At 39.0% G+C, this 16,901-nt stretch overlaps 2 protein-coding genes and 1 long non-coding RNA gene across 6 annotated transcripts in view; 2 read left to right on the top strand and 1 right to left on the bottom strand.

Annotated features, from left to right (window-relative positions):
* The first annotated feature begins 19 nt into the window (after positions 1 to 19).
* LOC111251553 (uncharacterized) lies at positions 20 to 4,955 on the top strand. Its single transcript, XM_022808227.2, has 5 exons — positions 20 to 263; positions 1,748 to 2,184; positions 2,718 to 3,148; positions 3,421 to 3,869; positions 4,057 to 4,955. Exons 1-5 carry the CDS (start codon positions 192 to 194, stop codon positions 4,183 to 4,185), a joined length of 1,518 nt encoding a protein of 505 aa, XP_022663962.1. The 5' UTR covers positions 20 to 191; the 3' UTR covers positions 4,186 to 4,955.
* On the bottom strand, positions 4,711 to 12,107 carry LOC147758820 (uncharacterized). Of its 3 annotated transcripts, none has more exons than XR_015319360.1 (2): positions 11,962 to 12,107; positions 4,711 to 6,659 (listed from the first exon to the last, which is right to left on the bottom strand). It is a non-coding gene; the product is annotated as an uncharacterized LOC147758820 (long non-coding RNA). The 3 variants fall into 3 exon arrangements; XR_015319357.1 differs by lacking the exon at positions 11,962 to 12,107 and adding an exon at positions 10,817 to 11,429; XR_015319358.1 differs by lacking the exon at positions 11,962 to 12,107 and adding an exon at positions 11,019 to 11,429.
* The window catches only part of LOC111251600 (uncharacterized), an 85,231-nt gene continuing 75,600 nt past the window's right edge, over positions 7,271 to 16,901 (top strand). For both annotated transcript variants that reach the window (XM_086977734.1, XM_086977733.1), the window contains exon 1: positions 7,271 to 8,335. The gene's annotated coding sequence lies outside the window, so the exon portion shown is untranslated. The remainder of the gene's footprint in view (positions 8,336 to 16,901) is intronic.

Genomic DNA, 16,901 nt, shown 5'->3' with positions numbered 1-16,901 from the left:
TCGTCTGTTTGTTGTGATCTATTCACACCGCGAGGAACGGCCCGTGCTGTTCTACTAGTATTACAGTGCCACCACGGCCGCTTCTTTGGTTTTCTGGCGGGTGTCTTTCTTATTTGTTGACTAGAGTGGGATATTAATCGTATCGCAGTGTAAACTGCCACAGAACCTGCAATTTGGGCAATCGTAAGAAAATGCCTTTGTTCAGCCCAGCGATCTCAAAAAAAAAGCCTATCCCACAGGTGAAGGGAGGACCCCGCAGCAAGGTTAGTTATACTTATGATTTCGACATAGTACCCAAATAACTAAATAAAAACTATTTTTTTCGCTTGTAATAACAGCTTATACCGCAGGCGCTTCAGCTAGGGTGCTCGCGGTGTTGCTTGATGCTTTTATTTCTGATTTGATTGCTTCTAGGCTGTTATTGTTCGCCGGACGCCACGACCATGTGTCGCTCGCGCACGCGGTGGCCAACGGCGTCCGTCACTAGTGCTACAAAAATCAATTTGACTTGTTTGTATGGCTTTTTTTTCCTCCTGTATCACTTAGATCGCAGTGGAATTACGTAAAAAATAAAAAAAAATTGTAACGTATAGCTACGAATAAATTTGAGGCCTACTTACATTTGACTTAATCATTTGATTGGAGATTGCGTATACTCAGAAGTTTTTTGTGTATACATAATATGCCCCTAATCGGGAAGCAACTACGGGAGAACAAACAGTTGACTTCGCTGTTGCTGGGGTGGTCTGATTGAACTATAAAATTTCATATTCCAGTTCATGTAATTACTACCGAAGTCATCCCGTGCCATACCATATCGTTACGAATAGCGATTTCATATAAATTTTCTGATGAGTAACGCTATGCTGATTGGCGATATATCAGGGTATATATTTTAGAACATGTACTATTTTGGTTATACAGATAGTTAAAGTAGGATATAATTAATCTGTTTTCGTGTTATTGATAATCGTAAATCTGATAATTGGTTGACTTTTTGGAGTCGTTCGAGTCTGCCAGTGAAATCTAGCGTAGATATCATCATCTTGAATTACAAAAATCATATAGATTAAGCTGTTTTGATCACTAAAGATGTACGGGACACACAATGGGATCGATTTATATTTAGGTTTTCTAGAGTATGATAGTTTTGAATGCTTTGTAGAGAATGACGCTAACGGTTGAATATTGAAAACGCATGACTAGTAGGCAGAGCTTCAAGTATTCACTGTTTTTGTCTCTACATTAGAACCACTAGTGAACAAAACACTGTAACGCCCTTTACTGCAATAACATGTGTGTGCAATACGAATCATTATGCATTACACAAAGCAGAATGTTCAGCATTGCCGAACAGGATATGTAAGGACTTCAGCTCTATGAGTGAGCAAGTTCTTGATCTTTTACTATGACATGGAGGGCTTTAAGTTCGTGTCGAAGCCGAATGATTGGGTGATACATATGAGTGTTACTTTTGGTTTCAGCTAGTTGTGATTGTTATCATAATAATGTCAATTATTTTGGAGTATTATTTTTATTATGCAGTAAGTAGTAGTATATATCAAACACAAGGCTTGAGCCAAACAATCCTGACGTTTCAATTCAGGAGTTAAGCTGTATCAGCCATAATAATGACAACAATTTATAAATACTTATATTTTATATTGTAAGGTATTCGTAGACGCATTCAATATAATAATTGAACTCTTACAAACGCAAATACGTCGCCTATTTTGTTCAACTTCAGAACCTACCCTTAGCTGAACCGTCAAATGATGATGATGATGACGATGATGATTGCGAAGAAGATGGTGATGATACAGATGATGATGATGATGACGGCGCAGATTTTGATGAGGATCTCGATGAGATAGACGAAGATGTTAGCCTTGACGATGAGGATGAATCAGATGACGGGGTTGACGAACAGCCGGTGCCGAAAAAGCAGAAGCTCAATGGGGCCGGCAAAGCCAAAGCTAAGGCTAAAACTCCAAAGCAAGAGGATTTAAAACACGAGAAGGACAAACCCGGTAAAAAGAAGGACGGGAACAAAGTTGACGAGAAAAATAAAGAAGCAAAAAAGTCCAAGGAAGCCACTGATTTGCTTAAGAAGGAAAAAGACAAACAGCCCGTAGAAGATCGAGCCGCTGCTGTCGGGCCACTGACCGAAGTAGAAACTAAAATGTAAGTGTGTAAAAAATTATATGTCAGTTATGTATCTATCTATGCCCTACTATTAAGTCTTCAGTTCGTAAGTTTATCCGACCCCAAACGACCCCACGGATCGGGCTGATTTTTTTTACGAGCCGCTAGAGATTTATCCTGGAAATATCTGCATCAAAGATGGAGCCGATTCGTGAAATATTTATTTGCTAAAGAGGACGTTTGCTTTTTTACGTAAAACGCAATGCAAATTTGGTTGATCATAAGCTGACGGCTGTGTTATAATTGGTCGCTATTCAATGTTACCTTCATTAGAAATATGATTAACCTATTTTTACAGAAGTAAAATACAATTGGTCAATAGTGGAACAGTTGCAGGCTGCAGGTCACAGGTGCCATTTTAGTTTGTCTGCAGTAGGGATAGCGAAAAACTCGAGGGTCGCGAGACTTTTCATGTATGCCTATGTTAAGGCACCATTTTACCTGTATAGTTTTTTTCTTAATTCGAATGAAAAACGAGCGGTCTATTTTTTGACTTTGGTATTTTGCGTCAGGTTTGCCGACAACTTCCGTGCAATGTCTGCCACATCAATTTTTGTAGGCAAGTTGCCTGAAGATGCTACTGAAGAAGAGCTGAAGAAATTGCACCCGGCAATTCGCGTCGTCCGCCGTCCTGTTACCCGCAAAGGTCTTCCCAGAACATTCGCTTTCCTTAACTTTCCAAATAAAGAAACAGCAGACCGCGCTCTCAAAGAGATTAACTCCAAAGGTCCAGTAAAAATCCGTGGCCAGGAGGTTCTCGTCAGTGAAAACGGCAATGGCCAGTGTCATCCACCGGGACTTGTCGACCGGCGCAAGCTGAAAATTTACGGGTGCCCTAAGCACGTATCAAAGGAGGAAATCCAGAAGAAAATGGGATGTGTAGATGTTCTTCTAAGTGAACGAGACAAGGGTCACGCCATCGAAGCTGTCGCAATCTATCGAAGTAAGTGTAACCTGGTTCCTTACTTATTACTACGCTATTGCCTCTGCTATCATTTCTACACGTCATTGTTTGTAACTGTTCCTAGGATTCAGTGAGTCTTTAAGGCTGGAAATCAAACTAAAAATCATTCAGCTATAATGTTGTGATGGTCTATAATTATTTAAGTTGCACGGATCTGTCCTTGAATTCCTCTGACCCGTGCATTGAGGTCCAGTGACAGCGTTTGATAGTTTTGGGCAGTATTTTGATGAACATTTTTTTCTTGACTGCAGCTTCAGCTGATGCCAAAAAGGTTCTTGCCTCTCACCAGACTGTGACGTTGAACGAGGCGATCTGCGCTATATTCTACCTGAACATCTCGCACAACGTCAAGCAACACGAGAGGAAAAAGGATCGCAAACAGGCCATTAAAAAAGAAGTAAAAGAACGGAAGGCCCGGGCCAAGGCTCGAGTTGCCGAGGCCCAGGATGACCTAGATGATGAAAATGATGATGAAGATGGAAATGACGGAGGTGATTCGGTTGAGGTTGAAACGAGTAACCCCCAAAAGCCGCCGAAGAAGTCCGCGGTTAAGCAGACTAGTATTGAAGGTACCAATAAGAAACTGAAGCGCTCAGCACCGCAGGACACCGATGACGAAGAAAGCGAAAATGAGGAAGACAACGACGGTGATGATGTAGAAGAGGCGCCACCGGTGCCCAAAAAAAAGAGCATGAAAAAGGTACTTTATAAATTCCACTGCTAATAATACCTAAATAGTTATAATGGTAAAGCTGAGAAAAAAAATTGATACCTAAAATTACAATAATTTTAGCAGATGTAAACTATTAGGTTATTACCTATATAATGAGTAGAAGTACAGGTTCGTTATTACTAAATGGCTAATCTTTTCCATTGTTGAATTTCAGGTGTCTATGAAGACACCACAAAGGACTCTCTCAAAAGAGCCCATGCAAAAAAAGTCACCTCGTAAGGGAACTCCGTTCAAGCACAATGGCTTGGCGAGTAAATCACCAGCAAAAAAGATAAAAGTCTGAAACTCTCTTCGATTAGTTAAAACACGGAAGTCCAGCCGCCATCTTTATATACGTTAAGAAACACCACTTAGAAAAAAAAAAACTATGGTTGTTTGGCTAATCGTTCTGACATTACAAGTTATCTGTAATAACACACGAGTCATACATCCATGCACAAGAATACCCACAAATACAAACATAACTATTTTTCTTGTTTTTGAATATGTACAAACTTGTCTTGAGCATGTGACACGTCAGAGTTTTATTTGGTGGTAGAGCGACTGCTATGGTCAGTGAGTTTGAGCTATTCACGAGGCGTCGGCGTGTGACGTGCAGACTCATGCTGCAGCTGCGGGTTTTCATTTTGTATCTATCACATTTTTTAGTGAAGTTTGCATAATAAGGAAAATCATGTTGATTCATTTCAATGCGAACGATAACAGAGCAGAACATTTTCGGTGTTAATCTGAATTTTTGATTATCCGATGGGAATTTCCAATCTTCTACTTCTATATGCATTGGTTTAGGCAGAGAATTCGTCATTGAATTAGTCCTTTAGATAGTAATTTCACTTTTAGTTGAATTTTTCCTTTTGTTGCTACATCATGCTATTTGATTGCAGAAATATAACATAAATAAAATGATCGGTAGTCAAGAAAGGAATAAAAGTTCATCAACACTCAAAAACGCATACCTACATTATGATCGTTGTAATGTACATAAAGTGTCTCTTCGTATCTCGTTAACAGAGGAATAAAGCCGGAGAAGATTGTTCGATGATGCTCTCCAAAGGTGTACTCTGTCTTTATTAAAATTATCATAGTGTGTGTATACTGAAATGTACGCTTTATTTTTTTAACGCCTTCGATTGTTCCCTCTGTATGAAGAACTTCTCGAAATTACTTTTCGGTATAGCATCAAGGACTTTTCTCTATTAGAAGATCTAGCCGGAGTCAATTTTCTTGATTTATTTAGGATTTCTCTAATAGACCTATAAAACAGTAACTATTTGCTAACGCGAAAATTTAAACCAGCGATGGGCGGACCTTGTTGGCTATTATAGCAACGTACTAAGGGAACCTTAAGGCATTAGCCACCCTGGATAAGGTTACTACCTCCATAGCAATTGTATGCAGGCTAGAATTTTAAATCCAAATGGAAGCAGACTCCTATATAGCAATATAGTCAAAAAGCGTAATACACAATATAAAGGCTAGCACGCACGTAGCAATGTCGTTTCTAAGGAATTTGTATGTATATATATATATATATATATATAGGTAGTTTTTTCCATACAAAATATGAAGTCTGCTGGTAAATGTAACAGATTTAATAAATGTTGCCATACCTTGTCCATTGTAAGGATAATATAATTGACAAAGGAAACCGGGAACCAAATAAAACCTAAGAACCTTTAGTCTTAGTTGGATATGGACGTGCTAAATAGGACAGCCTAACCCCAAGAACCTTTAGTCTTAGTTGGATATGGACGTGCTAAATAGGACAGCCTAACCCCGTAGCGCAGCCGTTGACACGTTTGACGTTGATACATGAACGTCTATTGTTAAACTAGGGTCGGTATTGTTATTGGCTTCCCCAAAGCGCGTTCGCGACACGATGAATGCTTTAATCAACGTCGTTTTTTCACGTCACTCTAGGTCTTGCATGCTTTTTAACTAAAGTGTCTTCATTGTAATTACACCCACACTATTGCTTTTGACGGTTCTGTTCAATAATCTCTAAATTTATTTAAGCATTTAGGTGTCTGAAGCTTCTTGGTGTCTCTATTCGTATCTTGACTAGTAATGTCTGGTGCCATAATAGGTAAGCGTTTACATTTCTTTATATGACAATTAGCAGAACTCGATTTTCCATTAAACATAAACTTCAATGCGTTTTGATGTCGTATAAGACTAAACGCTAGGAGTAGAACGAATGTCCTAGCCGACTAGATTTATTATTTTTATTAAGGTAGTTTCACAAACAATTGAAATGCAAGGATATTTTCGGCGGCGTTTGCTATAAAAGGTTAAAATGATTGCACGTTTGGCAAGCTTGTTCTGTGCTTGGCATATTAGAAGGAACGATTATATGAGGAACGCATCTTTATTTCGGTTGCTCTGTGATTTCGTGGGACCAAATGCAGCTGTTCATTGTGCGTAGCTGCGCACCGTACGACGTTCTTTTGTAGGACGAAGCTATTTTATGGTTTTTTTATTTTCGATGTTGTCTTTTGCCGGAAGCACTACTCTTTTCTGTCGAAGTTGTTCCTCTCAGATCTTCTCTTCCTAGTAGAAAAGGTATTACTGTTTTCAGATCACAAATCACTTCTCTCACCAGTTAGTCCGACTATTGTAAATACATGTTTGCTCAGTTTCGAGGTTGAAAAAGAGGACTGAATGAAAGATGAATCGGAGAAACCTGTTGGAGACACGCGCGGAGCCATTTGCGAGAAAAGAGAATGTGGCGATTGCTCACGGCGACATTCTTAGCGTCTGAAAAAGACGTATCTCTTGTTTAGCAAGCATACTCTGTAGCATTAGAGTCCCATGATCTCGAAGATGAAAAAATTCAGATCTAAAATCTGTTTCAAACTTTTCCAGGATACATGCTGGTAAAGTGCTCACGCAACCCATGCAAGTGAATTATATTTTGCCGAGAGCGAAATTGCCGACGGCCTTCTAAAATTACTATTGTAACAAAGTTAGTTCAGTTTATCGGGGCTCCACTGTGTTAAAAAAAATTGGTGTGTGCTCAACGTGGTTAAGCCAGTCCTATCGTATACATTCGTCGGTATCAATAAACCTTTACGTAAAGCGATGTGCACTGCGTATTCTGTGTATAAATACAAAACGGAGCAGTATAATATGACATTTTGTGAATAAACTGATATACGGCTATACAACGATATATAATCCTGGAGTAAATGGATGCAGAGCGTTTTGTCCTGTCCACTAATTCCCAGGTCTAAAGTATTTGTTTCAAATCGGCGCCTGGGCTTTACGGGCCTTGGTGTAAACCCGAGAAAATGAATCAGGAAGTACGAGCTCTTGACTGAAAATCAACCGTAACCGACCGACCGTATTGCTTTTCGAGGGAAATAATAACTGTCAAATTAGATCATATGTCTAATTAACGAATGCAGATCGGGATTACGTATCTGAGGCTAATTCCGGTGAGCACACCACAGAGTGGATAACCTTTGTCTGCTGCATTTTGAATGAAACAAAGCTTTCCATTGGCGTATTATATATATCGATGTAAGCAACGTGCAGTACCATGCAGATATTTCTGTTTTATAAATGACTATCTGTATAAAGTCCATTAGTACGCTTATAACAGCGGGAGAAACATCAGCGTAGAGACTCAAGGATCACAAACATGCTCGTTCTCCTTCTAGGGAAGGGGTGTCCGAGGAGTATAACGCTTCAGCACCGTAATGTTCTGTTTTTGCTTTCCCAAGAGCCACTGCAACAACAATGATAGACCTACTGCCATGTTGAGTGGCACGTGCCACGCAGTGTGTATAAGCTATTGGTGGTCCTCTTGGGCATATTCTGACGGATGGCTTATGCTGGGTAGGCAGGAAGCGACAGCGAGGGCAGCAGAAGCAATAGGCTTCCACAAAAATGGCTGCTTCCAGCCGTTGTGGGACCTTACATGTGGAGCGGGAACTGTAGATTCATTATCAAAGAGGTTAGGCCAGCTAGTCCGGTAACGACCGCTTTTCCACAAGGACTGGCTGTTTAAAGATCAAGTGACCGGAGGATTTGCATATAGGAAGTGTTAACAAGTTTTTGCGCATTTTGTCCTATCATAGCCACTGTTCTTGCTGTCGCTGCAGCTACTGCCGCAGCCGCCTTCAGCTCCACTTCTCCAGAAAGAGTAATGATAGTAATAGGCACAGAAAGTGAACCGCGAAGGTGCTTCTACGTTGATTGCAATTTAGAGAAAATCTTGTAGATAGAACGAGGCGAGCGGTGAAGGCAAACAAATGGCCAACGCGTTTCTTGCAACTAGGTCAAATGAAACTTTTCTATATGAGCGCAAGCACTTACGCGTACACAGACTGCTTTTGATTTACGTTCGACGTCAGACCGAGTTGAAGAAATGTTTACTTTGCCCGTCTACACAGTATGGTTTTGTAGTGGTTCCTGAAAGTTCGACAAAGGTTTGTTGTCTCTACGAAAAGAATACGGTTTACATTTTATGCTGAAGCACAATGGATCTGCATTTTCAGCCGGTCTCTTCGCATTGAACTGATTGAAAACTTAACAATTAAATGAGGCTTAAACCAAATCGAGTGTTAAACGCAATGACTGTGTTTGAATTGGTGATAGTTGGACAGTAAAATGAAGCGACAGTCGTTAATCGAAACTCACGTAAAATTGGCGCAGTTTTGTTAGCTTCAATCTAATTTATGCCCAGATACCAGAAACGGTCGTTTTCAGCGCTATAAGTATCTTTTCAACAGAATCTTGAGTAGCGTTAATATTTTAATATTAATATATTTGTACCTGTCTACCCATAAATATCAGATATGTCTTGAAGATAAAAACATCTCCATTCGCTCTACCGTGCGATACTTCGGGTCACAGTAAAGATTTTCGACTTATTTTGAAAAACAAAGTAACATTGTAAGCAAGTAATTGATCGCTTTTCCAAGCTAGGTTGCGAACTATAAGGTCTCCGAATGTCGTTTACGGGATGCGCTCACGAATAGCGTAATTTAGCAACTAACGTTGAACATATGACATGTTTGCAAAGATACCCATCATTTACTCAAGTTTCGCTACGGGTGTTTCGAATAAAATGAACGGTAACGACAAAACCATTGCTTTCATGTCAAACCTTGACATATATCTATGTTGCCTATGCTTAAACGTCGGGTTTTACCCGGGGAACAAGGATACAGTTAAGCATTACGTATACTTGAAATGTAAAACGAGCCTTTTACTAGGTGAACCTCACAGGGGCATATCAGCAATGGTGAACGTGGTGAAAACATCACTAAAATGAAGTGGCTTTTATCTAAGCAATGAGTTTTCCCTGCGCATATTCACAGAGTTGGCCCAGATGTAAAAATCTGTGCACAATAGAATTGCAACGGTTATTTTTGTTTACTTATCCAACAAATATTTGTCAACGGCATAGTGGCGTGCATCACGGGCATTGTTGTTTTTTTTGTTTTGTTTTTACAGTGTACATTGAATGTAAACCTACTCTAGCAAGTTGGGGAATCAGATAAAATAGGTTATGTTTTTTGATAAGCACTTGCAGTGCGGTTACTTTCGGTTAGAGTGAATATGATTACATTTTTTGTGGTACATTCAAGACAGGTTTTTGTTCATACCACAACAGTTCCTGTTGAGGGATAGTATCGATGCCAAGAATTTTAATAACGTTGTATGAAAATAGCACAGCACTTAAATTTTACAACTTCATTACTAAATTATGAATATTCTCAAACAAAAAATAAATTGTAAAACTTAGGTTTAGCTAACGCTCACGCAGTAGCCAATTTAAGACCTTTAGGATACGTAGGCATGTTGATGTCGTATTATTATAACTGGCACCTGGGCGTTACTATCATATAAAAGGCATTCGTGTCAAAGTGCAACAGTAGAGGTAAGCCGAAAAATGTGGCAAACAAAGAAATAATTTGACTAATGGCAAACTAGCTAAGCGTGTTTTGTTGTAAAATACGAGCATAGAAAACTTGAGCGCCCTACAAATTAAAGAACGGGCGAAAGTTAGTAAAATGACTAGTCAAAGGAGAAGGCAATCTTTTAAGGTGACGATAAAAGACACATGTATTTTGGAATTTTATATGAAATACAAGGCCCGAACAATGGATATGTAATGTAATTGCATTAAATATTTAATGCAGTTTTTTAGATATCTCTATTCACTTAGACCGTGCAATTTCGCGCCACTTTGATTTCCCCTGCGGTAATCAACAGGTATGCGTGCTTTCTGTGAAAAGGCAACGTTAAATTTTAATACAATATTGGTTAAAGATATTTATCTGATATTATTATTAAATTACCCCTCCGTATTTTCAATGTGAATCCAGAATAAATGCGATAATTGTGATGCAGACACAATATATATATATATATAAATGAATAAACCGGTACTTTTCTTTGAATAATAATGATGCCGAGTAACTTATATCGAGGCCATTTTTACGTCGAGCTTTTTAATCGCTTCACGTAATAATGTTTTAAATATACAACCATTTTTTTTTATATTCAGAATATTATTCCAGGTCGTACGAATTGATTATTAGCTGACACCAAGTTTGACCAAGCATATTCCCGTGAGCAAAACCGTAACTGATAAAAACCATAAAGTTTTATAAGTGCAGTAAAAAATATTTTCTCCTTGTAGACGGCATATTCCGTTCAGCGTTTATCTAAACTGTCGTTGGAGTGGTTCAATTCAGTCTTTAAAAATTAGTTAAAATGAATAATAATGAGTTTCTAAAATAATAGCCTTTTCGAGGTGTGGTAATTTCTCCGGCCCTAAGCTAAATTGTCGAAGTCATACAATAAATTAAACAACCATATGTTAGTTATCATGTTATGAAAATTATTTATCATTATCATTCACTCTTATACTTTAATGTGAATACACCAAAAAACCGTACTTAGCTGCGTGAGGTGTCGGTATTTGTGGACTATCCTATGGATCGCCGTAAAGATATTGCAGATATGATTGATTTATCCGTCTTACAATAATAACTACAATCACAAGATTGCAATCTAGAACAGATAGTATTTGCACTAGTGCAAACTTGTGTGCTTCCCTATGCTGGAAAACCTTTCACTGAGGCTCAAAACTCTCCTTACATCTATATTATCCTCAGCTGTCTTTTGTGCCTCACTCGTTAGAAGGAGATCCTGAACGTATTATCTTATATTCAGGAATCCTGTTTCCTTGTCATATCTTCGCTGAATTGTTTAAGCCATGCGAGGTCGTGGTAGTTGTGGCCTGGGGTAGGCACTCAAAGGCCTATTTTTTATCCATATTGAGAAAAGAATGAAGCACAGCTTCCAGATCTCGGCCCACACCAGAACACCAGCTAAGAATATCGTGTAACGCTACGACGGTCCAGTGACGTATAGTCACAGCAGTGAACGTAAGCAAAAGTGTCGCGGGATGTCGCACGAGAAGGCTCACCGAAAGCTCTCAGGGGCCTGCAGCTTGTGATAAGATAACGGATCATAGCAGTGATCCAGTGTAACCTGACGATTAGTGGACATTAAGAGGAAACAGCCACCACAGGATACGATAAAGCTCGATCTCAGCGTCAAATGCTTAAGAAATAAGCGAACGTTTGATGCAGCTAGAGGAATGTCGACATTACGCTTTGCCCATAAGTGTTTCTTAAAGCAGATTACGCCTAGACGCATCACTTTTTTTGGAATATTGGCAAAATTGAAGCACACGTTTCTCTGACGAGAAGAGTCTCGCAACTCAGTGTCATTTGTCCTAATTTTCAACGAATATATTGGGTCAACTTAATAAAAACAATTTGAAAATGTTACGGGGGATACACATTCGCCTAGGTTTTGAAATATGTATTTCTTGCTATTTCCTGTTACATAATATTCTCTTCAACAGCAGTGGTATTATATTCAAACTGTATTTACTGCTGCTAAAGTAATAAATGTCTCATGAATAGCCAGAGATGCGAAATGTTGTAACGTTCATCATCCAACGTTTTGAAATAATATCTGAAAGATGTTTATTTCCGTTAATTTCCGTTAATAAAATTATGGTTATACTTACATGCATGTGCGTACGTCTCACATCTCTAAAGATGTTCTTTGATCGGCGAAGGCCCGCGCATTTCACAGGTGAGCTTCACGTCCATTGCATATCCCGGTCAATTACATGATTGAGAACTGATTTGTATTGCTTATTGTTGTACCTGTTTCTATGAGGTAACGAATAAGGTTTTTTGTCCTTCACTAACATAAGTAAAGCTATAATCTTTTATGGTATTGAATTAGATACAGATGCTATAGTCACTGTTGTTGGAGGCTATAGACTTTACTACTACAGTAAATCGTTGCGATTCGTAGCAGGATAATTTCCTACGGCATTTATGCCGTAGTTAAGTTTTTGAGAATTACTTAGTTGCTACATATCCTGAGCGTACGAATACGGTTCGCCGATAATGGCTTGTCGTTCCAGCAGACAAAATCGTATGCGAGAAAAAATCTTTCGAAATCGAACCGCTGCCCCTGCTGGAGATTAAATTTGGCATCCGTGAACTGATTTGATGGAACCTCCCTTTTTCTGGACGCAGTTTTTGTCCCACTTTCTTAATATGTTTTAGAACTTACGTTGGGTGAAAGAGAAATAATATCCAGTTATTAGAGTTAACAAGGGGTATGTGCAACCGGGTGTACTCGTGTCTGCATGTGATTTCGATTGAGACAACGAGCATAGTCCACGTAATAAAAAATCTACTTACAGAGTGCAAGAAGCACCTTATACGCTTTTATTGGATTTTAAAATACAAAATCACATACACACAGCATAGTAGCTATGTTTTTTTTTATTATCCTATCAGTTAAGGCAAAACAGATTGCAGGAAGGCTTAAAACCAAGTATTTTTTCTTCCATTTGCAAACAGCGGAATGGAAACACTAGCGCCACAGCAAAAGAATTTAGAGCTTGTGTGGGCTCATTAAGTTGCGTAGCTTCAGCTTTGTTCGCAGAAAATCCGATAGGCTTCGCTATGAGACAATAGCTCTACTAATACAACTGATATCTATGTAGATCTTAAAACGACTTATTTGACTATAGAATCGAGGACAATGTACGTATATTACCTTTTTTTTTTTTAGAAATCTTCCTCAAATAAACATTGATGAGCTTTTGTAATATCCCTACGGATTATATTCTAGGAAAACGTTTTCAGTATTGATGCGCAATTTGATGCGGTTGGAATTAATATTAGGCCACATGCACATAGATTTGCATAAGATGATTGAATTTGTTTTTGCGTGTTCTCTTCGATCGTTGACTGATCAAGCAAACTATAGTTGCTGTATCGTCCTAATGCCGCAAGCTCGACGAAATCTACTGCCTTTTGGACTATCTATTGCCATCACGTGTAGTTGGGTAAGAGAATGGCGCAGAAAACTAGACGATCCGGAATCAGCAGAAGTGGCAGATACCATACATCGTGTTAGAAGATAACTGGTCCGCACAAGTTGTCATACCATTTCTCCGATATCATTTTCAGGTTGCAGTTAATTCGCTTCAATGCGCATTCATACGAAGGGATTTAGAGGATGTAATGCCGTTGGTTGTTATAATGAAGGCACCTGGCGCCTTTACCGTTAGGAGCAGCTATAGACAGCCGGTGGGGGCTGGTGGGTTGGTTGGCTTCACTGACCGGTATACAAAAGGACAAATATCTCTTCCCTCTTGCAGTTCTTCAACGTTGTCGTTTACATTGCTCGAAACACCTCCCTCGCCGTCCCCCATTTGAGGAATCCCTATTGAAGACTTGTAAGCACTAAACTCGATTTCTCATGTGCTCATCTGTTCGTTAGGCTAGCTCGTAAAGGCGACCGCTGCTGCTGTTGTTACCTAAACAGAAGAAAAGTTTCGCCGCAAATTGCGACTGCCGAAGTTAAATTATGTCGATGTCTAGTGCTCGTTAACCTGCATATGCACCGACAGCCAGTGTCGCGTGGCCGGTCGCGTAAACATTTCACCGCGCAATTCCAGGCAAGAGGCGGACGGCGCCGCCTCTACAGTCTCTCTGTTGAATATTTACAGTGTATCCAACATACAACCGTTGGCCTCATCTTTCATGAAGAGCAGACGACAGGCGGAGGCAAATATCAGCAGGGCAATCGTGACGTGAACGAATATTTTTCCGGGCAAGAAGAAATACCGAAACACATTTACACTCCTATGCATACACAAACGCACGCAAATGGCAACAACTGCAGGTATACCCACAGAGGTGCACCTGCATATATAGAAAGGGTGGGCCGATCGGACGGACCGACCGACCATCATCGTAACTATGAAACAATCTTTACCCGCGGCAATCGTTGTTTGCAACCTTCTTACACCGGAAGATGGCCTTAGCATTGAAATTGTTGGTTTTGTATCGGATTGAAAAACTATTGTGCAATAACTTCCTACAATACTATCAATCGTATTGTTGGTTATGCTGCGGTACACAATTCTGTATTAGTATCTATGCTATCTGGATAGACAACATATATACAGGACAGAGATGGGGGCACGAGAGCAAGGAAATAAGCAGGCGGCACCCTAAATGGCCAAACTCTGTCTGACCGATGGATTCAAGATAAGTACATGTCGAAATGGATGAGGTATGCATATATGATACGGCAGCTAAACTAAGACAGGCGTAGACGGTCTTTTCGGTTTAACGAACATGCGCTCATCCCTTATTTTAAATACTAGAAGAACGCCTGTGGTCCCTAGATTAAAACAACCTGGTCATGGTAGAAAACAACGCGTAATTTTTAAATTTTTGCTAAACGAGCTATTACCGAATCTTCTTCCACAAAGGTCAACAACATTATTTTCCGTTTGAAATCGGTAGTCCACGTTATGGCTAATTATTATGCGGCTTCCGCTAATTTCGAGGAGCATTTTTATAGGGCAAGCTGGGAGATCCGCAATAGATTTTAGATTTAAAGGGCCCAAAAACTCATCAAAAAGGTCTACATTTTTTTTTACAAGTACGCCTGTTTTTTTATTCAGAAATAGATATCGGTTTGGGACAAGAAACTAGCAATTGGATCATTCAGATGAGTTTCAACGATTAGTTTTTTTGAGACATTTACATTATTCACGATTTTTAAAATTTAGTTAGAGTAAATTGAAAGCTTAAGTCGACAAGAGCGATACGAGTTTATATCCGCTAATATGGCTCAACACACGGTTGCTATGAAAAAGCTATTCGCGGATTAAAAAATCAATAGTGACTGGCTTATGTTCCGATCTGAGGCTTTAATCGTTCTAAATAGTAGCTACATTTAATGCACAGGCCCGCCAGGAATAATTATTCTAGCTTATGTAAAAATGTTTGTTGAAATATCTTTCTTTTTTTATTTAGAGACAGTTTTACTAATAATTTTCATCATTTTCTTTAGCGTAGTAGTTCGCTTATTTGAGTATTAATAGGATTGAGGAACGATAAATAACCACAATTATGTGGGATTCATCTATACTCCAAGGTCTGTCTTACAATTGAGATAAAACGTTATTTGTATCGGTGGTTCGAGTTTTAATCGCATAAAACATTTTGCATTTTTCGAACCCTTATTATATATAATAGGGGCTGTTCTTGAGTTAAAAGATGGTCCTCCGCTATGATGGACATTCGCTATGAGCATCAAAGAGGGATAAGGAGAAGGGAGAGAAAGTAGAGGGTATGCTGATCGTTGTAAACCCTGTGCATTTACTGCTTATGCTAAGTAATAAGGATGATTAAAACAGCTGGTCCTGTTAGTTTCTAAACTGTTTGATTTGATTATCCAACACGTAGTGAACTACAACAAACAAATACACGGCTAAGACCTGTAGACCGTTAAACTTGCTTTCGGGCCTGACGAGACGTAGCACAGAGTGAGGTAGACAGCCGTTTTAAACAGCGGTTAAACAAAGATAAAGAGCAGTATAATCAAAAGAAAATGACAGACAAGGGAATTTATAGAACTTAGTTGACTTTTACGCGGGTTTTGGTCAGAGAAGCTCACTGATCCACAAAGAGAACTAATGCTTCGTGATCGGAAACACGCAATTTGGACTTTTGGGTTTTTTTACACGGAGTTCGAACCTCTCGGCTTTGGCACGCCACTAAGAGTTTGCCGATGACACTGTGAACGTTCGTTTTACTATAGGACAATACGGTTGTATTTGAAATGGGACGGATTCTTATGATATATGCAAACACTCTTTAGAAGACGCAAAGGGAAAATAGATTAAGGCATATAACATCTAAATTTAATGAGGAAATATGGAAAAAAATGCTAAAACGGAACAAAAAAGTTTATTACGAGACTAATAACAGATAGATGATGAAATTAGAGAATCCAGTTAATAAAAGGAATTTTAAATAAAAGGAAAATCAAAATCAATGAAGAACAATGAGGGCAGTGCGCCATGGTAAAAGGCCAACTATAGCCGTGGATAGCAATTTCCAAGCTTACTGAGAATTAAGTTCCATTGATTTCACCGAAGTATAAACACACAAATGGTACCTTTCCAGTGGAATTGAAGAAGAGTGGCGAATGACTGAGGTTCAGCAGTGGCGAGCTTTATACTCATAGGCAAATGAGATAATCGTGAAGTCTGGGCTTGGTATTTAAAGCATTTTACAATTACCCTTTTTTAAACAATAGGGGCTTCTTTTTCAGTTCATCGTATATTTCCTCGTTTGTGAGACGTAATACTGTATAAAAGAATATTATGAAAACATGGAAGGGTTATATAACGTAGGAGGTATATATATATATATATATATAATGTTTTTCATTACTTTTAACATTTTTTGTTTTGGAGAAATTTGTTTTATAACTGAAGATGGAGGACGGTAGATCTGTTTTGAATTAGACAAGAAATCTGCATCAAAATAAAACGATATTTTCGTTGGTCTTTGTTTCGTGACCACTAAATAGAAACGGATGATCAAGCCTCCAGAGGAAGAACACGCATTCATTAGG

This window comes from Varroa destructor, unplaced genomic scaffold (genome assembly GCF_002443255.2).
Source record: "Varroa destructor unplaced genomic scaffold, Vdes_3.0 BEIS01000001.1, whole genome shotgun sequence".
NCBI lineage: Eukaryota > Metazoa > Arthropoda > Arachnida > Mesostigmata > Varroidae > Varroa > Varroa destructor.
This window is presented reverse-complemented; position numbering and strand designations above follow the sequence as displayed.